This window comes from Strigops habroptila, chromosome 3, assembly GCF_004027225.2.
Source record: "Strigops habroptila isolate Jane chromosome 3, bStrHab1.2.pri, whole genome shotgun sequence".
NCBI classification, from domain to species: Eukaryota; Metazoa; Chordata; class Aves; order Psittaciformes; family Psittacidae; genus Strigops; species Strigops habroptila.
This window is the reverse complement of record NC_044279.2, coordinates 50,909,929-50,937,740: the sequence shown is the minus strand read 5'-3', so window position 1 is coordinate 50,937,740 and position 27,812 is coordinate 50,909,929. Positions and strand designations below refer to the sequence as shown.

At 40.3% G+C, this 27,812-nt stretch overlaps 1 protein-coding gene across 4 annotated transcripts in view; it reads right to left on the bottom strand.

Annotated features, from left to right (window-relative positions):
• Positions 1-785: 785 nt before the first annotated feature.
• The window catches only part of ANO4 (anoctamin 4), a 231,453-nt gene continuing 204,426 nt past the window's right edge, over positions 786-27,812 (bottom strand). For 2 of the 4 annotated variants that reach the window (XM_030478489.1, XM_030478484.1), the window contains 10 exons: positions 25,150-25,261; positions 24,065-24,122; positions 21,705-21,802; positions 18,405-18,547; positions 17,568-17,720; positions 15,738-15,885; positions 12,333-12,452; positions 9,281-9,386; positions 5,699-5,894; positions 786-2,599 (listed from right to left, as the gene is read on the bottom strand). In XM_030478489.1, coding sequence (XP_030334349.1) covers positions 5,703-5,894; positions 9,281-9,386; positions 12,333-12,452; positions 15,738-15,885; positions 17,568-17,720; positions 18,405-18,547; positions 21,705-21,802; positions 24,065-24,122; positions 25,150-25,261 — 1,130 coding nt within the window. In that variant the 3' untranslated portion in view covers positions 786-2,599; positions 5,699-5,702. The remainder of the gene's footprint in view (positions 2,600-5,698; positions 5,895-9,280; positions 9,387-12,332; positions 12,453-15,737; positions 15,886-17,567; positions 17,721-18,404; positions 18,548-21,704; positions 21,803-24,064; positions 24,123-25,149; positions 25,262-27,812) is intronic. The other 2 variants (XM_030478485.1, XM_030478486.1) reach the window with 2 other exon arrangements.

Below are 27,812 nucleotides of genomic sequence, written 5' to 3'. Positions count from 1 at the left end.
ATTCTGTGCACCTGTGACAGAGGGCATTTGGTGATCTACTGCATAAGATGAACTGACAGGATCAGAAAAAATAAGGAATTAAAAATGGAGTCTGAGGAGCAAGACTGTACTAGAAGAGTACAGGCCAGACAGACACTGCATGGGTTGCCACCAGGGGCATGTCTCCATCAGTTAACCCAGCGCAAAACTATGTGACGGAGGCAGGTTTTCCTTTTGCCTCCTGAAGCACTGGTTTGCATGGTCCAATCCAGAATTTAGGGCCAGACCCTTGTCTCCCACTCCTCTGCTGCAGCTCTGTAAGTGCTGAAAACACTATGTGGAAGGGCTGTGAGTGAGCTGGAGAGATCCCATGAATTGTATCTTGTGTTCCTATATCTAAAATCTGAGACAAACAATAGCATCCTGAATAAAGTCTTCTAGGATTCAGGACAGGGGTCTCTGTTCTGGAACTATCCTAGTCACTCTGAGACAACTAGTTCACTGACTGAATGAGCTGGCTATGCTTCTCAGGTCTCAGAAGATACATGCAGCTCATTCAGCCTTGTGCCTTGTCTTCATGACACAGAAATAGATACTGCATTTTGTGTTAAGGAATAGTTCTTGAGCCTTGGAATATAATAATTTGTACTTACCAGGTACTTTCAGCCCACAAATCTGAAAAAGGGTAAGTCCTGGTATCTCCATGCTGCTGCAGAGTGCTGAAACAAAGAGGGCTGATATGCCTCTGTGTACCTGTGCTTTATGGAACAGAGTATGCAGTGGACAGAGAGAACAGAAGCCTGTAGCAAGCCCTTGACTGGTGTGCCTGCTGGTATGGCTACAGTCCTCCCAACACAAATGATGAACTCTTATCTGAATGTTCTTCTCAGGAGGGTGACTGATCTCTGCTGTGTTAAGCAGCATCAACGTGACCTTTGTGGCACCACTCTGTGCTGAGATCACTGTTTGCACTGTAATTGATACTGCCTCAAACTGTCTGTGATGATCTGTGACTTCTTCCTGTTCTGTTTGTGGACTGAAGACTCATCTTCCCAGTTATCATAGTTAAAAAATGTAGCACCACAGAGTTGTTTGGGTTTTTTTTTTTCTCAGTGCTTTGATTTCACATAATTGTTTAAAACAGAGAAAACATGCAAATGACCAACTGATCTTCACTTATTGCTTGAAGTCGCTATTTGAGCACTGAACACTCATTGAACTCTAATTTTGATATAAGTGAAAGTTTAGGCCAAGTGATATCTATTGGTCCACAATCACAACATCAAGATGAGTTTTCACAGGGGAGAGTATCTTGCTTTAAGGAGTTTAGAGGCAAACGTTCTTAAGCTTTGCAAATGACACCAGTAAATACCCCATATCTTGCTAACTAACCTCCCATGATTGCTGCACAGCTACAAAGTGACTCTTTCTGCTTTACTTTTTTCTATATACTTCTTGTTTTAATTGGCATCATTAATTAAAGCAATTAATTAATTTTGAATATTATTTTCTCTGAGATCATATACTGTCCTCTGCTAGCTGGATTCTCAGGCAGGGCCTTGTCTGTGTAAGAGCAGCAAGATAATTCTTGGTGTCTCCATCACACTCCTGCACCCTAATCCTTCGTCCCTCCGAGCTAAAAGCTCACCTGACAAAGAAATGCAGGATGCTCAAAACTGACGAATTCCATGGGAATGGGAGCACTCTGTGCCGTCCAAATAACATGCTGCATCTGGCAGGGTCAAGAGGTAAAACAAGTAGGAACATTAAAAAAAGAACTAAAACCACAACAGGAGCAATGTTGGACTATAGGAATGCACAAAGAATCCACAGTGAGACAGTAGAGACAAGACTTTGGTCTACATTTAAATTTGCTTCCATCTGACTGGCCTCTTTGGTTGCTGAACAAATAAGGTAAACAGAAAATAACTTATGAATGCCAAGCAGCAAATATTTCATATGCATAATTTATTTTAAAGTTTATTGCATCACATTATACAAGCACTAAACATGGCTTTATGTTGATGATTTTTTTTTTTAAAGTGTGAAAACTTGACATTCTTCTCCATAGGATTTTTCTATTTACAAATAAACAATCTCTCTATATACTTTATATATATATTATATATATGGTAAATAACATAACTCCCCTCAGAAAGATTTAAAATAAAAAAGAACTGATTTGTAAACACGGTTTCTGTTGTAGTATTTGGTGGCTTGAACACAGATGATGTTCTATACCTAGGATTTTTCTTCTGTCAGAGTATCCAGGTTGTTCATTTACACTTTTTATTCTAAGATCTGTAAAACCAACATGGGACAGAATGCAAAAAACGTAGCAAACAGGCTGAAAAACAGTCCCAATATACAATTTTGTTCCTTGGTTTTAAAAACTGGCGTGTAACTGCTCATGAAGTACATGCTTGCTGCCAAGAATGGTCTATGGAGATCAATCCTACGCTGATTGCAAGATGATTTCACAGTAAATCCTTTGATGTGTGCTGTTCTGCTTGCTATGTAAAATGTCTGTGGCATGCATTGAGGTTGCATTTTTTCTCATTCCCTTGAAGGTAGTGCTTTTGTGGAGCTGGAATAAGTAAACAACATATAAGATGGTCACCTGGAGGTTTAAACAAAACCCATCATCAGATCAGAAAGAATGGAATGGCATACATTTGCTATCTAGAGACCATTAAAATTCTGTTTATTATTAGCTTATTATTTGTATTATATCTTCCTAATAAATAAAATAAGTGAGAAAGGGGTCATCTTTCCTGAGTGTTCCACTATATAGCTCTGAAGGACTCAAGGGAAATCTGTTCAGCAGACCAGCAGCACAGAAACCTCCGTGGGTTAACTGGTCAACATTAAGTGGCAGAAATATACTCAGGATCTGCCAGGGAGGTCAGAGCCCCTTTCAGCATCATACTCAGCACAAGCTTGGTAAGCGGCCAACTCGTGTTCTCATTTAGAGGAGAATGGGGCACAACTTCTAGCAATGCATTGTCATGAAAATTCATCGTGATGAGCTATGTTGAAAAGTAGTCTCAAAAGCAGTTATTATCTATTGTATTTCTGCCGCACTTTATTTGTTTTGGCACATTATACTGCAGTGGTTCCTCCAGACTGGAAGTCAGTTTATATTCTAGTAGGTTTCAGTTCAGTTCTTGGAAGTTACTGAGATCTACATTGACAAAGCTGTATTTTACTGCAGGAGTTTGCAAAGGTTCACACCCAGGCGGGTGACACTGATTTTATGCATGACTCATGTCTCTCTTTACTACTTAGCAAACAGTTTCTAAGTTTTGTCATCTGGTGGTTTAGATATTAAACAGAAGGTATGCAAACATCCAACTGCTCATGTGAATTTGGCCTGAATGGGATTTTGCACAGTGATCCTGCCCGAGAGTCCTCAGACTGTGGGGTGCAGTATACACCCGTAGGTGGCGGATGGTAAATACTGACCCATCTGGAATGTGTGCATTGCAGGATGACATTGCCTAATCCCCACCTGCTATTTACAAAGGTAGAAATACCCCTATTTCTCCACTGCCCACATGGGATGTGTCCACAGCTGCTGTAAGCTGAAGCAAAGATGAACAAGTTCATTTCCCCATTAGGCAGGAATGCACCCCACAACCACTAGTCATGCTCCCCACTCAGTTTGGCACCATGTCAACCGAAATGGATTAATTCTGAAATTCCTTCAGTGCTTATGTTGCCTCAAATGACCTTCAGACTTGCGACAGGAGCACCTGATAAATGGGAACTGCTGTGCCATTTATCCTCTTCATTTAGGATGATATGCCACTACTGGAGGAGGTTCCTTGCTGCAAGTAAGCAAAGTGTAGGCAGGTAGTAGCTACAGAGATGAGGGTGCATATATTTTATTCCACCCCTCTCATTCCTCAAGCCGTACGTATTACCTTTCATTAACACCTTCCCCCATCATGGAAATAGCAACAGTTCTCCTTTGCAGTGGAAAGAAGTTAGTAGATCTAATTTGGCAATATGGGGTCCTGGTGCAAGTGGTCCTGATGTCTTGTGGAGCTTGAGGCATCCATCCATAGAGTCTTGCATTGTGTGGTCTGTCCAGAAAGGCAAATTCTAGCCCTTCTATCAAATGATTTCCAGGAAAACTTGCAGAAATAACTTGCTGAATTTTCCTCCTTCTTAAATATCTTCAAACTAACAAGGTCAGAATTACTTAAGACTTATGCAAAACTGATATTTTTATGGAGCTCCAGTTATTTGTAAAAGGGTTAAGTAAATGGTTCAGCTCCAATATCTTGTATCTAGCTGGGCATAGGGTTGATTCCACCTGGCTTCTTACAGTCTTGTCTTCTGAACTTCCTTCTTCATTCTGGCTGATTATGCCACTGCATGTTCTGCGAGAATTGCAGTGTTATCACTTTGAGGCAAGAGGTGGTAGAGCTTTCACAACACTCAGCATTTTGATTCATGTTGCTTTATCCAGCTCTGCTGCAGTCTTTAGGCCTACAACTCCACTATTTTGGGTTAATGATCTAGGAAATTCTTAATTTCTCAACGCTAAAGAATTTTCAGAAAGATATACACAGTGGCCCATTTCACCTACATCTAATTCTGCATCCTGTGTAGAATTGCTCTGCATGAAGGATTAAAATCTCAAGCTGTTTCATACTAAAGTCTATTGTTCTATTTTTCCCCTCCACCCCTTTACAGATAATAGAAGGATGAATAAAGAAAATGTTACAAATGTAGAGATTCTGGATGACTGTTCTTTTGCTCTGCTGACCTTGTTCATCTGTTGGCTTTTTTTGTTTTCACTTATGCAGATAGATAGGTCTTTAAGACACAGTCTGTCTTCTGTTATGTGTATAATACACCCTAGTTCCTGCTGAGACCTCAATGTGATCTTGCAATACAAATACACAGACAGTTCTGGGCAAGGTGCCCTAGCCTGATTTTTTAGCTTCAGAGGGCAGACAGTCCTATAACTGAAAAGGCACTGTTCAAAACTGTAAAATATATTACCAATGTTTTACAGTATCATTTCCAAATGAATGACGCTACAGTCAGGCACCTCTGGCCACATTTAGATGCTTGCCTATCTGTCATCACTTCTGCACACCTAAATTTTCAGCTTTGTTAGACCAGCTGGTTAAACTGACGATCAAGCATTTCCTCCTAAAAAATACTTTGGTAGTGTTGGAGTAATGGAAGTGGTCCACATATGTGACTTTACCTTGTAAATGCAAGCTAACGCAGCTTAGTCCACTGTGGAAGAGGGCACACACCAACACCGCCATGCACGTGCTGCAGGTGGTGGCCACACACATGGAAAAGTACTGCCATGTTGCCCAAGGTGCCCATGGTTATGAAGTAGCAACTTGTCTATGAGAACAAGCCGTAAGATCACCGAGTTCTGTATAGCACTGTAAGATATATAATTGCTTTGAAGTTCATGGCCTTGAATCTAAGTCAGGGCCTGGGAGCCTCCTGGAAAGAGTTCAGACGCTTAAGCATAGGTCTGATCTGCTCAGGCTGGCATTAGGTCTGGAGAAGACTAAGACCTCTAATTTCAAAAGGCTTATGACAATATGCGCCCTTTTAAACATGGGCGCACTTGTAAGAGCACAAAACATTGGCTGGCTATTCCTTTCAGTGTACTCCCCACTGTAGAAAATGGCTTTTATAAACAGAATTCCTATCTTCTTTTAAGTGGTTTCTTCCTCACCCCATCATGGCCACTCATTGTGATAAGATTTTCCATTCTTCTTCCTTTCCTTCCGCTCTTTCTGCAGACGTTCTAATTCAGCTTCATACATCATTTCCTGAATCAGGTACTTTTCTCTCCTCATCCGATCTCTCAGATCTTTTGGGAGATCTGGGATTAAGTAGGAAATCAGGTGCTTTATGCAAAAGACAAGATGCTGTGGAAACAAAAAGGAATGAAAAATCAAAATCTTAGGAAGAAAACAAGTACCGTATTTCCCGAAACCCCTCCATTTCCAATTCACAAGAAGTTCCTGTGTTAGAACTAAATCCATTACTAAATTTAAAGAAAATAAACTATGAGGTTCTTTTCTCCCACAAAAAACTCAGGCAAAGTCAGTGAGCATGGATGGCTGCAAAGGTTATGAGCAGCTGGCTCAAGTAAGGCCTCAAAACTGTTGCATGACCTGTGTGTTCAAACCCCTGAGGTCATGATTTGCTCCAAGATTACTTTGGCAGGGCCTGGTATTAGTGGATTACTTTGCAGGAAGAGGTGGATCAAATGATACACTTTCCTGTTGCCAGAAAATCCTTGCATCAGTATCAGAACCAATGAATTACCCATGCAAAACAAAATATTTTTCCTTGTACTGTGTCTCTCGTCCAAATACATATTCCCAATTACTAAATATCACAATTAAATACCAGGTAACTAACCCTTTGTCCCTCCTGTTTTAGGCATGCTACAGCAAAGCTTGGGTATGATGGGGGAGGACTGCTTGAGTGACCTTTTTTTGTTTGATCAAAGATGCTGCTTTGAGATTTAGGTACTCCACTTGAGAGGAGGAGCAGAGAAACAGAAAAATCCTCCATCTCATAAAGGACACTCATTGTAGATTGGAGAAATAAAGGTATCTCTTCTTCTCTGAGCAGAACCTTTCCTGTGAAAACCACTGAAAAGAGAATGCAATGTGTTTTCCCATGTATTCTTCCCTCATGAGAAATAAACACACAATACTCTAATTGTTGCGCTTTTTTTGCCAAACCTAAAATAATAATAATGAAAAAGATTCTGTCAGTTTAGCCTGGACAAATAATTAATTCTGCAGTGATAGGAAACACTTCTGTTTGTTTTTGGGGGAGGACAAGACAGCCAAATTAACCATCCCGCAGAGCGAAAAATTTGCTGATCTTCTATGATGGGTTTAAAGTGTTGGTGAGTAAGGGAAGAGCACTACCTGGACTTGTGCAAAGCATTTGTACAACACCCTTGTCTCTAAACTGGAGAGACATGGATTCAGTGGATGGACCACTCAGTGGGTAGCGAATTGGCTGAATGGTCACACTCATAGAGTTGTGATCAATGGCTCAATGTCGAAGTGGAGAACGGTGATGAGTGTCATTCCTCAGGGGTTGCTACCGGGACCAGTGCTGTTCAACATCTTTGTCAGTGACATGGACAGTGGGATTGAGTGCACCCTCAGCAAGTTTGCCGACGACACCAAGCTGTGTGGTGTGGTCGACATGCTGGAGGGAAGGGATAGAACCCAGAGGGAACTTGATAGGCTTGAGAGGCGGGCCCGTGCGAACCTCAGGAAGTTCAACAGTGCAAAGTGCAAGGTTGGACGGGGCTTTGAGCAACCTGTTCTACTGTATGGTGCCCTGCCCATGGCAGGGGTGTTGGAACTAGATGATATTCAAGGTCCCTTCCAACCCACACCATTCTGTGATTCTATGAAAAATGTGTCTGAGCTTAAGTAGTCAATTTATGGAAAAAAACCCCTCTACCTTGAATGACTTATCTTAGTGCAATCTTTTACTGTAATTGCTGTAGCAATCACAATACACCATTAGTGTTCTCCAAAGACATGATTCTGACATTTCAAATGTCCAGAGCTCTTTCATGATTTCTTCTTCAATTGCCTTTTAAATTTCATAGATAGAGTTAAGAAAACAGTTTGCAGTGCAAATAAACAGAATGGCCCCTGTTGAGGGAGACAGCTGTGAGCCAGCCTATGGCTTTGGTTGGGGCAAAGTCAAACCTCTCGTGCAGGCATTGGGCAAACAAAAAAAGCTATTCCACAGCAGGCTGAAAATTTGGCTGGGCACTGAGACTTGAGCAGTGCTGATTTTTCTTGCCCCAGTTATCTTTGCCCTTATGCTGTGCTGCCTTTATGCCAAGTGTGTATCTAAAGGCCAGGCTATCTTCAGACTTAAAACTGCTCAGGCTGACCTGCCAAGGCCATTCTTGTAGTCCTTTTTGGAGACAGATACCCTGGCTCTCAGTACTGGCAGCACAAGAAACAAAGAAGAGATCAAGCCCAGCAAGACTCTATCCAATCTTTCTTTCTTTCTTTCCCTTAATGTTTCAATGAGTGTGGCAGAGATTATGGAAGAGCCGATCTCTTTAGGACCACCCTCTAATGAGTTAGGCCACTGTAAAGGAAGGAGAGAGTCCAACCTGCAGTGGCATATTCTCCCTTCACCTGGGAAGGGCTGAAAATGACAGTCAGGGGGAATTTGCTGCAGACCTCATGGTTTTGCTGAGCCACCAAGTCATCCTTACACAAGAAATAATCTAGAAAAAGTTTCCTCTTCACTTTTCCTCTAATTCAAATGCTTCTGTTCTGTGATCCAAAGAGGGGCTTCAGAAACCCAGTTCAGAATGAATTTACGCAGTAATGTGAACCAGAAATGCAGTTATGTGCTCATGAACATTATGCCCATAATTTATGGTGATTACAGCTTCCATATCTGTGCTGGATGCATTGTTGCTATGATTTCAGAGCAGAAGATTGAGTAAAGTTTTAAAAATTGTTTGTTCCCTGTTTGGCTTCTTCACAGTGTAAAAGGCATTTCAAACTGCTTGTGCTGGAGAGATGCTGAGCCCTGGTTTCTGGCAGGGATATTCAGGCACCTGAAATTCAGGCCTTAAGAGCTGCATTTTGTTTTGCAAATCATCTCATCCTATTTATCTACCCTAATGTCTCTCTTTTTCAAAATCAGCATGGGAATACCCATCATGTGAAGTTGGTATTACCTTCTCTGGTTTGTCTTAAAGTTTTCTAAGATACTGACAGTAAATACCATTATTCTGAACATTGGCTAAGGTATTGAATCCTCTTCATAAGCATCATCTTTGTGATGCTAATCACTCTGGAAAATGGTATTAAAAAAAAAAGAAAAAAAGCTAGATGTGTAAATACTGTATCTTAAACTATTTTCATTTTTCAGTTGTTCAGATTTCATCTTTTCTTCTCATGTTCCTTCTCCCATTCCTCACACACTGGTCAGAATACAGCTTCCCAGCTTAGACAGGTTATGAATGCCAGACCTCAGAAAGTTAACAAAAGCTTCATTTATTTGCCCTGTTGGCAAGTCACAGTTATAGTTTTCAAAGTGCTGCATTCCCCGTTTTGTTAGAACCTAAATACCTGTGACTGTTCAGAAAACAGATCTGAGAATACAAAGCACAATATAAATACCAGAAACTTAAGACAAAAAGCTCAACAGCTTCCATTGTAGATCAACACAATGAAAAAGCTTCAAAGGGAAATTTGTTTCATTTTGTTGGTTTTGTTTTGCCACCTGAATGGTCACATACCTCAAATACAATAATGAAAGCCAACCGCGCTGCTAAGACATGCCAGAACTGCAGCGTGTAACCATAGGGCACTGGGGAGTGAGGAGGGTCTCGGTAGTCCCTGTATCTGAAAGGCAAGCAGAGTACGGTAGTTAGCAAGCTCCTGCCCTGGTGGCTGGGAGGAAGGCAAAGCCAAAGCCCAACTGCTCTTGTTCGCTGCATTTTCTGCTCACTTCTTAGGCTAGGCTACACTAGTGTTTCATTTCAGATCAGGTGCATGGTTTTGAAGCAAATGTCCTGATCACCCCCACTTGCCATGCTTTGGTTCACCCAAATGGGTTTGTTTCAGATGAAACATAAAGATAAGGTACACTCCAGGAGTGCACTTTGTGCTCTAGCTGCTAATGGAAATTCAGTGCAAAGGACCAAGCCAGTGCCTGTATGAAGTGAAACTGCTGAACCAAATACAGCGGATGTGGGTTGCTCAGCACCAGCACTTTGACCCTACAGCATCCCCTTTGGCCAAGCAACAAGTGCCTTGCAGGCACCTCCTCAGAACATGGAGCAGGGTGGGATACCCTGGTGTTTTCAGGGCCATTTTCTTCCCACTACAAGGTAATTTTAAACCCATAAATGTCCCCAGTTTCATCAGCCTGACAGCCCTCCCAAAATCCATATAAAACTGCCTCAGGGGCTCCATCTGGCTCTTGATCAATTAACTTGCCATCCCTGGAGTAAAGCATGACTCATCCTGGCTTTAATGGAGCCAGAATTACACGTCTTGGTATACCAATAGGGCAAGGGCTGTGTAAGAAAGGGATCTAGCGGCTTGTCTCACAGAATGTTTCTTTAAACACTTTAGGTCTCAATAACATAACTTGAGATATCTATTGGGAACACTGGATCCAGGAAGACTCCAAAATTACATTAAGAAATCATGAATCTATTTAAGTCACACATTCTGGACACCATTTCTACTAGCAGGATGTTAATTCCAAAATACTATTGCAGAAAATTCATTTCAAAGTAGCGTAAAAATTTTTTTCTCCTTAATGTCTTTCTTAGGTGGGACAGAAATCCTATTTTAAAAAATACTGAAAATGCCATAGTAAATAATACACTTCAGCTTGATCTCTGAGTTAGTTTTAAGAAACTACAGAACTCAGGTGAGCAAAAGAACTAAACAGTTATTTCATCTCTGTGATAATCTGTATTTCTCTTCATCACCTTAGATTTCAGAGGCTGCTACACAATATGAAATAAACCATGTCTTGACATCTTAGTCAGCAACAAACCTCTCTTAAATTGCAGTTATCTCTAGTGCAAGTCCTTAAAACTGAGGTGATCTTCCCTCTGCAAGCAGCATTCTGACTTCATAGTTTAGGATGTTTTACGATATCCTAAGAATCCTGAAAACAGAAGTCCCTGGACCAAGCCGTAGGTCAGTAGAGTATGTCTCCTTTCTTTGTACTTGCTAGGAACCAAGCACTACACATAAGAATGGGGAAACTTTTTATAAAAAAACAGAATAACATGGCACCATCTGGGTTCCAGACAAGCAGAAGTTAACTGAATATGGCCACCTTTTTTTGTTCAGACTGTCTTCCTGGGAAAATGCCTACACTATTGCACAGTAGACCATACTATTTCCTTACCTTACTATCAATAGCTGGCTTGAAGTGCAATTAAAATGACTGATGTTTTAGCAGAGGTGAGATAACTAGCTGATAAACTCAGCTAAAGAAAGATGTTCATTTTCTTTCAAGGTTACATATACATAACAATTCAGTGTCCCCCAAAAGAACAGATTTATCTTCTGAAGATTTATGACACCAATTTTAAATGTTCTCTTTTTGCGATATCAAAGGGACAACTTTTTTTTATTTATGGGATTTCCACCATCAGCTTTAAGCAGCATCAACCTCATGCTTGAAGTTGGGGAAGAAAGGAATTAAAGAGGGGGAAGAGAATGATCAGAATTACAATACATTATTAAATGGTGCTATGGCAAACAATGTGGAATGAAATATTCTCACTGTGGTTCTGCTCCACAGAAAATGTTATCTATGGATTCAACATTGGGATGTTCTTTTTGCCAAATAAATTACAACAGTCTTAAATATCTGTTAATTGAATGAAAACATTAATGCCACATCCCACCCCACCCCTGTTTGTTATGCTATACCACTCAAACTTATTATTAATAAAAATGTCACAATATCATGCAGTATTACTGACTTTTTTTGTATCACAGTATATCTTTTGTTCTTTAGGCACTTATGAAATGATATTTTAATTCTTCACGGTGAAAAATACTGGGACTAAGTGTATCTGCAGCTACCAGGACCCATGCTTGTAAACCACGGTTGCAATAAAAAAATGGTAGCTGTAATTTTTGTTTGATATTTTTGGTTGGGACCTCATATAAGACTTCTATGTAGATCCTTGATTCTTTGGACCATTAAAATCAATCAGATGCAAATCTATCACTACAGACTAGTCTCAGACTGCTATTTCTCCAATCTGTTGGCTAAGGACAAAGACATACAGGTAATTAACTGCTCATTTTATTTTGATTCAAACCACAAGCATATGAGTATTACTAATAATTACACCTGTAAGCAATGACATAAACATATTATCCATTCAACAATTAGGAAGTGCTAGATTTGAGGTTTCGTAAAGGTAGCTTAGCACAGACCCTGTGAAATAACTCACTGTGCAACCTTGACTTCCTTGTGCATGTGCTATGATATAATTTGATTGAAGTTTCATTTCACTGATACCTAAGTAATCAGTCACTTATTATTGACCATTTAATGCCATATTTCTCCATGATGCTTCTGTGTGATTCAAGCCATGTCACCATAGAAATCCTGAATTAGGAACACCTGCCAGATACTTCTGGCTTCTCCTGTATCTAAGGAAGGAATCAGCAGTGTCACAAGCATGTCCCTGAACAGGACAGTTATTTCTTTCCATTCCTGTTTTTTAAGTTCTGAAAACTAGTTCCAATCCCAAATTTATCCTGATGCTTCTTCCTTGCAATGAGTTATTTTGATCAGATACTTACCTGCAATATTTTAATGGTGAACCAGAGAATTCACTTCCATTTGATGTTGGCTCCGAACGATTTTCAAAGTCAGACACCAGAAATACTGATAAACTGGCATTAACATACCCAACCATACACCTAGAGGGGGAAAAAATCCTGTAGTCAGGACAGAGAAAGGTTTTTCCATTAACTGTTGTACTCAGGAGCATATTCTCTGAGTATCATGAAATCCACAGTATAACTGTGATGCTTATTAAAATCTGAAAAAGATGTTGAGGTGATATAAAAGAGATACTCAAGTAGGTCAGATGGACAATAAAAGTGAAGCGATTATAGATTTCTGTGGGAGAATAAATGGTGAAGACTGGGACTGGTTACTTTTGAAGAGAAAAGTTACCTAATAGGTGACAAAGTAGAAGTAGAGAAAATAATGAGTAGCATTAGGAAGACAGTCAGAATATTCCCACTGTTACCCTCATGGTACTATCACAAAGGGACATTAAATCAGACAGAAGGCAATACACTTAAAACAGCTTTTTAAAAAACGTCCAGTTAATCAGAGGAACACAGTACTAAGATCTCAGGGTGGCTGAGCACTGGGTCAGATAGAGTTTGGAGAACATTGAGTAGGAGAATGTATGTGGAAGGGCTGTGGGAGTCACTAGAAGACTCAAGTGTGGTGTTAATAAAGCTGAGGAGAGAGACAGCAAGTGTACTGTGCTGTTAACTCTGCACTGCCCAAGCACAAGTGAGTCTTGGCACACTGCTCAGCTTGCTGCAGAGTATAATGGAAAGCAAGCGAGAAAGGGTTGGGGCTTTTTGGTTTTTTGTTTTTGTTGTTTTTTTTTTTTTTAGCTATGGATTTTACAGTCTTTGAGAAATTACATGTAGACACCATCTGGCTTTGTCTCAAAATTTCCATACTGATTGGATTTGGAACTTAATTTGGAACTTTATTTAATTACAATATTTTTCTTGTATTTCTGGGTGTCATATAGATCTAATATCTACAGATGATTTTTGAAAGAAAGAAAAACCTGTCTCTTAAGTTATTCAATAGCAGATGTTTTTGACTCCTTAATTTGAGAAAACTCAGTATTCCTGTGGATTTTGAATAGCTTCTGGCTTTTGTAACAGTGCTTATTAATAATAATATCCATAATGCTGACATAGATAGTTTTAATTCAAGTTGGCTCCTTCAAAGAATTACTATCGAATGGTTTCATCTAGAAATTCAGAAAAGCAGCAGAAGTGTGGAAACACTGTACAAGAGGTTTTTGAAAAGATGATAAGAGCTTCCCCTGTGAGCTAAGCTACTTCCCCTGTGCTGAGCTAGTTTCAAAGCCACTGAGTCATATTTGAGTCTTCATAAAAATAAAGCTTCTAAAGGTGTTTCTTTTCATGCACAGTGGTCCTGAGAAAATCAGTAGCAAGGAAAGTTGCTGACAGTGCCTCAATGTCCTATGGGTCTTCATAACGGCACAAGCAGAGGCACATTCTCGGGAGTTACTGGCGCCAGACCAAACACTTCACCCATGAAGGTACTTAAACTCTTCATGCAAATAAATGGAACAGTTCCCTTGCCACCAACTAAAATGCCAAAGTCACAGAATCACAGAATGGTTAAGGTTGGAAAGGACCTTAAGAACATCTAGTTCCAACCCCCCTGCCATGGGCAGGGACACCTCACACTAGACCATGTCTCCCAAAGCTCTGTCCAACCTGGCCTTGAATGCTGCCAGGGATGGAGCATTCACCACTTCTCTAGGCAACCTGTTCCTGTGCCTCACCACCCTCACAGTAAAGAACTTCTTCCTTATATCCAACCTAAACTTCTCCTGTTTAAGTTTAAACCATTAACCCTTGTTCTATTGCTACAATACCTGAAGAAGAGTCCCTCTCCAGCATCCTTGTAGGCCCCCTTCAGATACTGGAAGGCTGCTATCAGGTCTCTATGCAGCCTTCTCTTCTCCAGGCTGAACAGCCCCAACTCTCTCAGCCTGTCTTCATATGGGAGGTTCTCCAGCCCCTGATCATCCTCATGGCCCTCCTCTGGACTTGCACCAAGAGCTCCATGTCCTTCTTAAGTTGGGGACACCAGAACTCCACACAGTACTGCAGTGGGGTCTCACGAGTGTGACCTGCTGGTCACGCTCCTTTTGTTGCAGCCTAGTATACAGTTGGTTTCTGGGATGCGAGTGCACACTGAAGCCAGCTCATGTTCAGTTTCTTGTCGACCAACACCCCCAAGTCCTTCTCTGCAGGGCTGCTCTGAATCACTTCTCCACCCAACCTGTAGCTGTGCCTGGGATTACTCTGACCCAGGTGTAGGACCTTACACTTGGCCTTGTTGAACTTCATGAGGTTGGCACTGGCTCACCTCTCAAGTGGGTGAAGGTCCCTCTGGATGGCATCCCTTCCCTCCAGTGTATCAACTGAACCACACAGCTTGGTGTTGTTGGCAAACTTGCTGAGGGCGTCCTTGCAGGACAGCAAGTTAGCAGCACTGCTAATCAGGAGCTGCCATACCTGCTGCCATTCTTCCATCAGTATGATTAAACAGTATTGACAACCAAAACGTGGCAAAAAAGCAGCAACAGAAGAAGTTACTCTCTGTAGCAGGGGAAAAAAAATGATCTGCCATACGTCTAATAGCAGAATTTAGATTGCCATTAATGTCTAGTGTTTAGCCTGGGTTTCCTTGAACAGTAGGGTCCTTGCTAATGGAATTGCTAGGAGATCATTTGCAAATGTGTCTATTTGTGTTCAGCTGGATTCAATGACCTTCCCTGAGCCCAACTGCCTAAATTGTACAGATAGTGTGCACACACTAATATAATCTCAGTGTTTAGCAACACTGAAAGAAAATTCACTTAGGCAGCAGGGATTCAGTTCACAAATGTCTGCTAACATGAGGACTCTAGTTTTAGAAGAAAACCAAATTACTTTGCTCTGTAAGTATGTCTTGATTTATTAGTTGGGAATTGCTTCCTTTTGTTAGACAGTAATTTTTCTGAACAATACATGGTGAATAGTACAACAGGAAAAAAAGAAGCCTAGTGAATGAGTTTAAAATGCTCATTAAATCCATAACTGATAAATATCAGCATTGCTTCAGAATGATAAGAGGGTTATATTCCTGTATACCAGCTGGCAAGTGCAGCTTGTGCAACATACTGTTACACACACCAATCTCTGTAACAACTCTGCCATGTTTTCTTTGAATTAACGTCATAAATTTTAGTCACTCAGCAACCCACTCTGTGGATATACAAAGCATCAATATCTATGGCAGATAAGTGTTACCTAAACACAACAATAAATTTGGGTTAGTGGAATCAGCACAATCACAGAAGTACAGCTCTATTTATTCAAGCAGTAAGTGATTTTCATGCGCATCTGTTTTCCCAAAGAAAAGCTTACTTTTGTCCAGCTTCTCCTTGGCCAGCACAAGGTCCATACTTGTAAGCATAAACAAGGCGAGGGATGAAATCTGATGTCACAGCTATGACAAATGCATTTGTGATAACAGAAAGAATTCCAATGCCTTCCAGGATCCCGTACCAGATTCCTGTTCAACAAGGAGGGTATGTTAGCTCCATGAAAAACAAGAACCAAAGTGCCTGAGATACTGCATGCTCTGAAGCACTTGTCTACACCACCCAAAGTCTTTTAGTTTCCATCTGAGAGTCACTGAGTAAAAATAATTGTTCTTATTGAACAGCAAGACTTCAGTGGACCAGATTTCTGTTCCCACTGGGTGGGAATTTTGTTGATCCTGCAAATAATCTCAAGGAAGCCGCAAAAATGCTTATGGAGGCCTTGAGCCACATAACCATGGAGTTGGTTTTAAGAAACGCTTTAAGACTCCCTGCTTATGATGATGGCTACCCAGTCTTTGAGGAGGGTCTGGCAGGGCAGCCATGAACACATGCAATCCACGATCTGCCTTTCGCAGGTGCCTTGTGTGTAACTCGTGCCTAGCTGGTCAGTATGTACTTACTGGCATCAAAATCTTCATGGCATCCTAATGCTATACAATGGTACACAGCCCCTAGGCATCACCTGCGCTTTTTGGCTCATCCTCAGTCTGACAGATCTGACAGATCTTGTGGTACAGGCACACAGCAACTCTAGTCATGAGGACCATCAACAAGAAACGCATCAAAGGCAGGTTAGACATAGCCATTGATTTTAATGAGGCATCAAACTGTCCCTGAAAGCTTTGCTGAATAGGGATTGAATGCAACTTATTTTGAGAAAGCACACCTGAATCGGCCTGAAAAAAATATGTATTTTTCTGTGCCTTTATTATTTACATTATATAACTTTTTTCAGAGATTATGACTGCCGTGTATGCTGTGTACTGGCTGATGTTCCCGTTTGTACCTAAGCTCACAGATCCACACTGCTCACATAAAAAACTGTACTCAGACACAGACTTCAGGTACACGGTAGATCATTCTGAGAGCACAAAGCCTGGGTTTCTGCTATTTCATGGTGCGGGCTACTGGTTTTTGCAATGCAGATGGGCAGTGAGGCATTCTATTTACCCTTCCACAGACACCAGGGATTCAGTGTTTGGCAGATGACTTGTTTTTACAGAGTCCTTCCTAAAGGTGTTCTGCTTTTGCAGACTACAAGGATAGAGGAGATTTATAGTCAAAATATGCACAGAGAGCCCTTGCAGTAGTGTGTAGCTGTGTGACCTCTTATGTGAACCCTGCGTTTAGCAATGTAGGTGTGCCTCACTGAGAGCAAGTTGTCTCTTGGGATCTAGATCCACCGTTTGATGCATCAGTGACCCACTGGGCATAGCCCCTAAGTCTCAAGAGAGCTTGGTTTTGGCCAGGTAAATATAAACCACATGGATCCCTTACAGGAGGGTGGCCGCTTTAACTTGACTTTCATGTTTCAGCTGCTCTGTCTGGTTATTATGTTCAAACCGAGCAGTAGCATGTGTTCACACACAGTGTCTGCCACAAGGAAAAATCTGCAGAGAACACTGATCACTTCATTAGAACATCCTGGCTGTTAAGTCACCCAGAAAATAATTAAAAGACATTTTCCAATATAGACTCTTAATTGCATAAGTAGATTGGTATCAGATACTTGAAGTTTTTTTGAACAATCAAATAGTGTGCTCTTAATAGGAAAGACTACTGAAAATACCCTAATGTGCTCTTGAAGTGTTCAGTGCTTTGCCTTAAAAATAACACACATGCATAACAAACACATATACAAAGAACTCACCTATGTCTTTGGCTCTTGAAGCTAAAGGTCTTCTCCACTGGGTTACAAATTTGTAAGCATCAAGCCTAATTTCAATAATATTGTTAAGTAAGGCCAGGAGCGGTGCCAGTGGAAAAGCTGCCACAAAAATGGTTGTGAACCCAAATTGGAGAACTAGATAAAAAAAAAGAAAGGCCACAATATAATTGTTAAGATCTAATCCCAATGTCTAAGGACACCAAATAGTATATGCATTCAAACATTATGTATAAATATACAAACATTTCTTCTTATGCCATACCACACAATAGTCTAGTGACACTTAGACGACAATTCCTTGTCAAAAGTTCAGAACAGGATGACAAGAACAAAACCACTTTGTTCTTAGGATGCATAGCAACATCTAGATTTTGTAATTTGGAGCTTGGACAAGTCTGGAGGTAGACAAACTGTGCTTTTATAAAGGGACTTTTTTACACCAGTGTCAACTACGATGTCTCAATACCTGCAAAGATTAGGGCTGAATACGTTTCTTTATAATACTACTGATGGGCGGCATTTTGAAACTCTGTGGAAGTTTCTAGAGTTTTTAGACTGTCAAATTTCCCATTAATTCAAAAAGAATTGTGTGAGGGAGAAAAGAAAAAAACAATCATGACATTATCAGTTCAGCCACATAGGGCAAAAGTTCTTGTTCTTTAACACTACTTTGAGCAGTAACTTTGAGCAATTACCTTCTCATCTGTACATCTTTAGCTTCATACAGCAATAATTAAAAGAATACACCAGCCCACATCAACAAAAAACCACCAACATTAAAATCCAGTGAAAGAGAGAGAACAAAGGTCACTGCCATACTCATTTCTAGGTATTCATCAAAGAGTCCATAAGCATTCATAGGTTGTAGATTGTAATCCTTTTCCCACTGTGGGAAGCTTGTTTTTCTCTGTGTGCCATACTCTTGTCGTAGTTTTCTCCTGGTCCACCAGTTTTGAATTAGCCTACATTTTCAAATAAATTAAAGAAACGAGGTAAATAATATTAGTGGCTATTTAACACAAAATTGGAAAAGGCTAAGTGTGCACAACATATCTTGCAAAATTAATTTCCAAATGCACAGGAAAATAGAGCATTCTTAATACATGTGGCTGATGACACAGCATAATAGGTATAAAACCAGTTACGGCTGATGGGCCGTAATCCAGGCTTAGGAGTTGTTAAAGTGATGAAGGGATTTTGACATCTTTTCTTTATTTATTTATCATCCGTTTCCCTACACAGAATAGAAAATTTCTTCAGGGCCTGTTTGTATGGCAGAAGGCAGTGCTGTGTGGAGATAGTTGAGCTATTATTGAGAAATCAGTAAATAGAGTGCTAATGCTGCTTGATCCCTTCCTGTGTGTGAGCTAGCATCTCTACACAGCTCTACAGTGTTCAGGATAATAGTCCTCAGGCAATCCTGGAAGGGAAAAAGCAACCTTGAATGGTGTCTGCAGCCAAATATTCAGAGGAACAAAAGGCAGAAAGAAGTGTGTGGACTACTGACATCACATGGTGGTCGAGAGAGGTGTATGGCTGACATGAGAGCTATCTCCATCTCAGGAAATGGGGGAGCTCTATTGGATTTCAGGGGGAAGTTACCGTTCCTGAAGAAACGTGTGTGTAGGAGCACCATGGAAGGCACTGAGCCAGAAGAGAAATGAGTGCTCACGTTTGAAACAAACACTTTTGCCTCTCCAGGTCAGGGAGTTGCACTGGTTTGGCCAACAAAGAACATGAATTACAGTTAATATTACAGTTAATATAGAGGACAAAAAGAAAAAAGACAGAGATTTTCCCCAAAGTTGCGGTTGGCCCCTGCATCTCAGCAACATAGAAGGTGATGGCTCACCCAAATAATTCAACCCTTTCCCTGATGCTGCTTTGCTTCTTGCCTTCACAGTGATCTGGTCTGGTCTGCATAGTAGGCAAATGAACATTGGATTTAGATAAGGGGATAAGGGTTTGGCCAATTGTTTGTTTTCTTAAAGCTTACAGATTATTTCTCCATTCAAGCCATTTACCAGAGAGTTTATAGCTTTTCCTGTCTCCCTTAAAGAAGTGTAGGTGTAACTGACTGTAGGACATTAAAATCTAGAGTTTAAAAGTGCAAGGAAAAAATTTAGCAGTACAAGCATGGATTTCAAGCCAAAATTTGTAAGTACAAGAAATTATTAAAATATTTGGTTTTAGCAGCTCACAGCCAGTCACTAATGTGTAAAAAGCCTAAAAAGGCCTTTCCTGTGAATGGCCATGGTTGTGATTGATGAACTGTGGGACAGTTAAGGGCACATCTTTGCAGTCCACAGCATCCTTTGAGACTTGGTCTCTCATGTCCTGCTCATGACAAAGTGAGAGGGCTGAGTACTGAATTCCTGCAAAGGCAGCAATTTGTATTAAAAATGTAAACACTAAACAACCGATCCTCTAGCACACAACCTAGGTCCTCTCTTTGGTATTTTTGCAACCTAGTTTTTAACTTTCAGGAAGAAATTTCAGAGGAGAAGCCAATGCCACATGTACCAGCGACAACAGGTGCTGGGGTTCCTGTCACCAAGAAATGCCTTTCCCACCCACGGGGACTGAAGAGATGCAGGGAGCACATGCCTGTGTCAGAGCTGGGCTGCCACCCTGAAATGGTGTAAAAAACCTCCTCTAAACAGGATGCTGGTGCTTCTCTCCTAGGGCTGTCTCATGGGGAAATATTCTCTGCTATGAGCTTTTGAGCTCTGGCACTGTGCAGTGCTGGCTCTGCCTGGGTCTCAGCAGGCAACAGCCAGCACATGGGTGGAGGCACAGTGATGTTCTACAAAAGACTATAGGATTGCCTCCAAATCCTCTGGCTGTCCATATGGTGTTGGCTCTGATCATGTTCTTAGCAGGAATGATCATGGGGTTTTTTCCACACAAAAAGGAAATGCACTTGCCTGCAGCATTTCAGGGCTAGAAGGTGGACTGAAAGGTCTGGAGAGTAAATATGAGTTGAAGTATCTCACATTGTTGTGACTGTTTTTGTGTTGTGACTTTCATTGTAACTCTAAAGAGAAGCAGTTTATTCCTATTAAATCACTTGTTCTTAAACAATCTCCTTCTATCTCCTTCAGTCACCTTCTCTAATCCCTTTCTGTGCTCTTTATTAGGTTTCAAAATCCCTATTAATAGGTAGCAGAAAGCTCTAATGAGAACTGACAAAAAAGGCAGGAGTGGAAAGAGAGGATCAATACTGTTGCTGCCACTGTTCCCTCCTCTCCACCCCAGCTAATTCCTCCAGCCCTAACAGCTGCAAAATCCTGGCAAGCAGTGCTAGGCACAAACCTGGGAAGACAGAGATTGCGAGCTTTGAGTACCTCGATTGCCAATTACTCTGTGCATTTAAACCATTTACTCCGTTCTCACTACAGCCAGATGTGATCAGCACTGAGGCTGCATGAAATCGCTTCTGCAACATGTTTCTGTAGCTAAGGGACCAAACTCTGCACTAGCTCTGCTGTGGATCCTGCAGTGAAGCAAATCCCTCTGAACTTTGCAAGGGCAAACTTTCTGATAATGTCAGCTCTTATATTTTCACACTTGCTAATTTCCCTTGATGACTTGCCACACTGTCTCTAGCATCAACTGTCTATATTAATCATATTAAACATGCTCATTAAATACCAATGGATAAGAAATAAACCAACAGGAACTGAATAATTGTCAGCTAATTGTTAGCTAGGGCACAGCTACAGTACATATTTTTCTATCTATCTCTGCAAGTGAAATAGAGTAGTTGCACTACTGCAACTCTGCCAGTAGTGCATTTTTCCAGCTCATACCTGCCCTTTCAGGCATCTTTTATCACCCAGTAAGGAGAAATCCAATTTAGAACTTCCTGGCATAGCTAAAAAATGATACATATAATATTTCCTGTGTAAGGAATACAGCGGACCTACAGTTATTTTTAAAGAGTTTTAAAACATGGAATGCAATTTCATGAAATGAAGTACTTCTCGTATATTATCATCTAGTTTCACCACCCTGGAACGGGGACTGTATCTTGCTTTTATGTAAGTGGTCATAAGGAAAGCATAAACTTAGTATTCTTCTGTGACCTACAGAAGCATAGGCATTATATTTACTTACGGGTAGCCCAATTCCATGAAATTATTCCAGGTCTGCTTTAACACCATTATAATACCCATCTGCATACAAAGATCGATAAGGCATCCACTAGGGTGGCACTATAGAAAAAAAGAAACAAAAGATTAAATAGAAACAGTTTCAAAGCATTTCTTTAAAACTAGAAATGGATATTAGCTAATTTACTTCAAGGAAATTAAATGCCATTCTCTTTCTATTTTTTATTAATATAAACTCATGGGAAAATATGAGACTATATCATACCATCAGCCTTTTAAGCCTATAATCTAATTCTCTGCAGAGGTCAGAATCAGATGAAACCAGTGCAGATTTCACATTAGTGCCTCTAATGTATTGTGAAACTGTGGGTGGCACAGAGGCAGACACTACCAAGTTTCTCTAGCGATTTCAATAGTACTGGGGGAGGTTGACTACATCAAGTCAAAGAATGAAGAGAAAATTCCTCCTGTTTGCACAGGCAAACAGTTTATGTCTAGAGAATAGACCTAATACTGTTTATTGAGTACTATTTAATGTACATGACTGAGTGACTCATGCAAAGCTATTCTCTTCTTAAACAACAGTTAAGCACTCTTGCTGAGTGCTTGCTTGCTTTAGCAGGGGCTCCAGACCTTGAAGAAGTGGTGCTGCTTTTGGGGGAGATACTCAGATAGCACTAAGTTATGTTATTCCACAATATAACCTGAGAGAGATAGGTGCAGTATTAATGAAGTAGCAGTGATGCTTATAGTAACATCACTAATAAGTAAATTGTCTAGATAGCTCCACAGACACTGGACTAGACTGTATCATGTTATTAAGTGTCTTAGACTTGGCCTCATCCAACAGGTGAAGAGAGGGCTATTGGAGGTGCATCTGGGCATTATATTCCAAATTATGTTCCTAATAACACCTAGCAGAGATATGGTCAATAAAGTTAAGACCTTTTTTATTAGACATTTCTTTTATTATTAGACTTCTTTTTTTCCTCTGAGAAAAGCAAAACAGTAGCTTCCACCAGCAACTGATCCAACCTGTATCACCTTGCTGTTGCACTTCCCTCCCAAACCCAGTTCTTTCTTCTTCCTATCTGTGCTCCTGCAGAGAGATGAGGTTCTTTCCCGGTTCTCTGATCCCTCTGCGAGATGATTCAGCCCAGTAATCCATCAGAAAAATAATTTAGCCAGAAAAAGAAAGAGTTTCCTGCTGATACAGGGAACTGAATATGCTCCTCACATGGTTGGATAAGCCAGAGCCAATGCAGAGGAAATGGAAGGAGCAAACTTCTGGGGCAAGGCTCAAAGGAAGAGCAAAACTATCTCCTTTTGGCAGCAGCAAGCTGTTAGATGAGCTCAGCCCCTCTGAGACTTTGAAGTGATATGCAGTAAATTTCTGTCTGCCCATTTATCAAGTATTCTTTTTTTGAATGTACAGAATTCACTACTTCAAAATTAGGATGTCTTTTTCAAATTATTCATTTTTTGCTAGTATTTGGATGACCTCTATTAACCAAAATATTTTATCTGGAAGTGTTTGTAAATTCATGTTGGCAATGTAAGACCTGTATTTCTCTCTTGCCATTTGTCAGGTACTTGAAAACTTGTTTCAGTAGTTCAGTTGTGAAGCAGGAAAGAAACCATAAGACTTGGATGTGCAAATGGCAGCACTGAAAACTACATGTCTGGTCCAGAAACTGCTGCTGTTCACCTCCAGTAACTGTCAAATGGGTTTTGAATTCTCAATGTATTTGCCGAAAAAATGGGGCTGGTCCTTGAGTGACTTGCAGTGACAACCTCTCATTATTCTCCAAACACATTTGGTTTTATAGACATGGAAGATTATGCCAGTAGCTCTTGTGGGAACTTCAGTTGTTTGGGTCAAGTTTCAAGTCCATTTTAGGTGTGTGGATGTCCTGGGTTCAGCTGTAACAGTCATTTTTCTCCTTCTTAGTAGCTAGTGCTAAGTTATTATTTTATTATTTTAGCTCCCTGGTCAGCAAGGAGAGAAAACCTGAGAAGGAACGATTTTTTTAGAAGCAAGATATTGTTAGTTTTATGTCTGACTTTGATTTATTTCAAGGATGAAATATTTCCAGTGTAAAAATCTGACTAATGCCTAAACCGTTTGATACCACTATCCAAATGTCATGCACACACTGAAACTGCTAATATTGGAAAGGGTGTATACATCAATATGTAGATGTTTTTGTGGCAGATGGTATCGTCAGCAGTGTGGAGTTAGACAGCAAGTGAAAACTCAGTAACACTCAAAAATACCTAGACAGAGTTATGTGTCTGCCTCTATTTGCATTTATTGCTTCCGTGGGCAGCAGATAAATCAGTGTGTAGTTAGCGAACACTCACCTCTTCCAGTCTCCATCGGTTTATCAGCCTTAAGTAGGCACCAGGGTGTCCTGTAAATCTTTAACACAGGAATATACATCAACTATATTGTGTAAGCAGTCTGTTCACAGCAGTAGAAGAAAGCTCACACTGTAGTTTTAATCTAATGTTACCTTAGTGTGATTGATAAAACCGTAAGAGATCTTATGCTGTAAAACATTTTGGGGGATTTCTGCAATAATTTCCATGAAGGGCTAAGTATATTTTTACTTGCAGTTTTATTTCAATACCAAATACTCTGCTGTTGGATATTCAGCTTATGCAGAAAAGAGAGAAAATCTGAATAGAACTGTTCATGTCAGTTTGGAAAATGGCTTTCAACTGCCAGTCTATTTCCTTACACCTTAATCTGGGCTGTGATATCCACCTTTCTGTGAAATCAATGAAAATACTAGTTTTCCTTAGGAAAAAATATTTTTCTTATCTTTCTCCTGTGTTTTCTCCCCACATAGTATCCACATGCAAATAAACCACACTGGTGAATTCTTTTAGTCAAGCTTTCTCTACTCAAAGGCTCTTTGTTTGATTTTAGGGGACTTGCAGAGGATTACAAATAAATATGTATTTCATTTTCTGATTATGAGCTATCAACTGATAGCTCATAATTCACTTTTAATAGTCCAAATAATGTAATAGAAGCAGCAAAGTATTCAGGCAGTTGGACCAGATGACGTTGTAGGTCCCTTCCAACAGAACTGTTCTATTCTTTTCTGAAAGGAAAAGACACAGTATTATTTACTTACCTGTACAAATTACAGACATAAAGACAGAGTGAAGTGACCTGCATGTATAGTATTATGGGACGTATCAGTTCCCAGTAGTGAAATTGTTAAAAGTTAGTACTGAGCCAACGTGGAAATGAAAACTGTGTCTTGTTTCTGGGCTTTTGAAAGGAAAATAAAACTGCGATCTGTCCTGCTTTGCTAGTATGGAATTTGCATTTTGAGATGTGTGATAATATGGTCCCATTTTGTTCCATTACAGACAATTTTATTTCTTCTCTCTACTTCATTTTGTACATATGAGGGTGCAGACATCAATCCTACCTTCCAAGAAAGAATGCTATATAAAAGGTAGAGCTGTTCAGATTGACAAACTGAAAAAGAAACATTTTCAGAGTGAAGCTGTTCTCCCACTCGGATTCAGTACGAGGCTGCTCTGTGAAGAAAGAGAGCAGAGTTTCAGGCATTTAGTCAGATTAACAATTTCCCTTGGCACAAAGGCTGCACACACCTATCAGACCTGGCAATGTATTTGTAAATTAGCCTGCTGATTTCAAAATATAAGATGACAGAAGAAATTATACCCAAAAGCAGCACACAGCAAGCGAGCTTGTAAAGACTTAGAAATCTCTTTTGATATCTGGATATGTATATTCTCAGGAGACTGTAAGAAAGTGGCTGAAATAATGTGTATATTAAACATCCTCCTGGATTCCCGTGTGTTTTACAGGCTCAGGCTCCTCTTGTTCACTTTTCTACATCCTACCACAATGACATTGCCAGAAAGCACCCCACTACGACTATGTAAGTGCCTTTTTGTTAGAAATGACACACTGAACTGGATCAAATCCTCCTTTTAATTCCATTTAATGGATTTGCCACCATGCTGGCACCTAAGGACTCTACAAAGGTGTCAGTGGAGTGTTACTGCCTGACTCCCTTTCCTTGTCCCAGGGAACTCATTGCAGAAGACTGGGAAAAAATATTTTGCAATGGATGGGTTAAGGCCAGTGGGAAAGAGGAAGGCATATTCTTCCCGTCAGGTAGGCCCTTAATCTTCACCTAAAAAGATATTGTGACAGAAATTAACAAAACAACTTCTGTGCCAACACACCAGTACCATGTCCTGGAACTACTTTACAGCTGGCAGGAGCTTGTTATTAGACAACCATTGCTGTGAATAGGAGCAATCAGAGAAGTGGAGGTGCTAATGGCAATTCTGAATATCATAGTGGTAGTACTCATATGCTACTTCCAAAGGAGCCTCCAGTAAAGTACTGGAAGTACAGAAACAATGATAAACTAGATTCTCTTTAATTAGAGCTGCCCTACCCATGAGGAAATTTCAAAGAGATGCATCAACAAAAGCATAAAACAGACCATAAATTAACAACTGTGTTAATGATTTGCAAATGCCTGTCAAGAAACCCAAGTTTTTGTGTACGCCAGTGCATACATATTTAGTTGAGCAGAAAGAAATAAAGCATCATTGATTTTTGATGCTAGTTTGTGGAAGGAGAAGTTTGACTTTAACAAGGCTGCTGCAGCTGAAGCTGTGCTCATATGCCTGTCAGAGACAATGGCGATACTCTGGAGGAGTGTGGACATGAGCTCTGAAAAAGGTCATATAAAGTCTGAAGAAGGACATCCTGAGTGTAGCTTTGCTGCCAATACCACTCTGAGCTTATTACACTGATAAAGATCAAGCAAACTAAATCAGCTACTTAGGCTGTCAGAGTAAATACCACAAAACAGTTTGAACATGGTCAGAATAGCTTGACCCACTGAGCTCTCATTCAAGTGCTTTCTGCAGAGGCTAAAAGAAGCAGGCCTATTTGATGATAACCTGGCAGAAAGTAACCAAACTTCAAAGTCTGTAGACCATGTCTTACTGTCCCTGGGGTGTCACAGGGAGTAAAAGGTACAGCCTGTACAAACCACATACTTGAAAGTCATGTTTCTCTAGCAGGTATCTTTCTCATGGATACAGGATGGCAAAAATATTTTTACATCTACAGCATACATATGAGGACTCTCAGTCTAATAAGAAAAAACAGAATAAAATGCTATTTTACATAGATGTGCTTTGAACACATCACCTATGACTTCCCAGATGTAGAAAAGTCCTGACACTATCTAAAATCAGCTGTTTGTTTCCTCTGAGCACACACCCAAATCTATCTATCTGCCCAAAATACCTTACTGAACATCATCAATGTACACAGGTATCCAGAAGCTCAAAATAATATCCTCAAACCACTTCTACTCAACCACTTGAGCCATAATATGGTTTGCTTAATAGGCCTTCAGCAAGAGTCTCATTTCAGGCTTCCTGACCCTAAGGAGCACTTGCCAATTGCCTCCAACTACAGCAGCATGATCAGGATCTCCAGAGACTCTGCCTGAACTATGGATGTATGAGTGATAGCCTACTGCTGCCACAGCGATGTCCTTAGAAAACACGTTGTCTTTACTCTAGCATAAAGATCACCTTTTGGGTGAACTTACAACGTACAATGTACGTACAACATTTGAGTTTAGGTGTTGGTAGAGTTGATGAGTCAATTATTTTCCCTCCGAATTACTGCCCCTCTTAAATGTGTGTGTTTGGTAGTCAATAAGCACCTTAGTTTCAAGCTATAATTTTGGCTTCTAGATGTGATTCCCCCATTTCTAGGTCTTCACAAAGCCTGGGGGTTGTGAGTGCTCAGTTTCTCTGAAAACTCATGGTTTTTTTTCACAAAGGTAGCAATTTGTTGAAGTTCTTACAAGGTAAGTGGTTGGTACAAGAACCAGGAATGGCAGGTCAGTGACTGTTGTCGCCACTGACTGAATGGTACTATAGCTGTTTATATGCTCCCGTATTATAAACTTAAGAAAAACATAAATTCTTATAGATTGCAAATTAATCAGGATTTTTCATATTTGTACAGACAGTTTGAATGCTATCACAGTATATGGGCCAAAAAATACAGTATCATTCAATT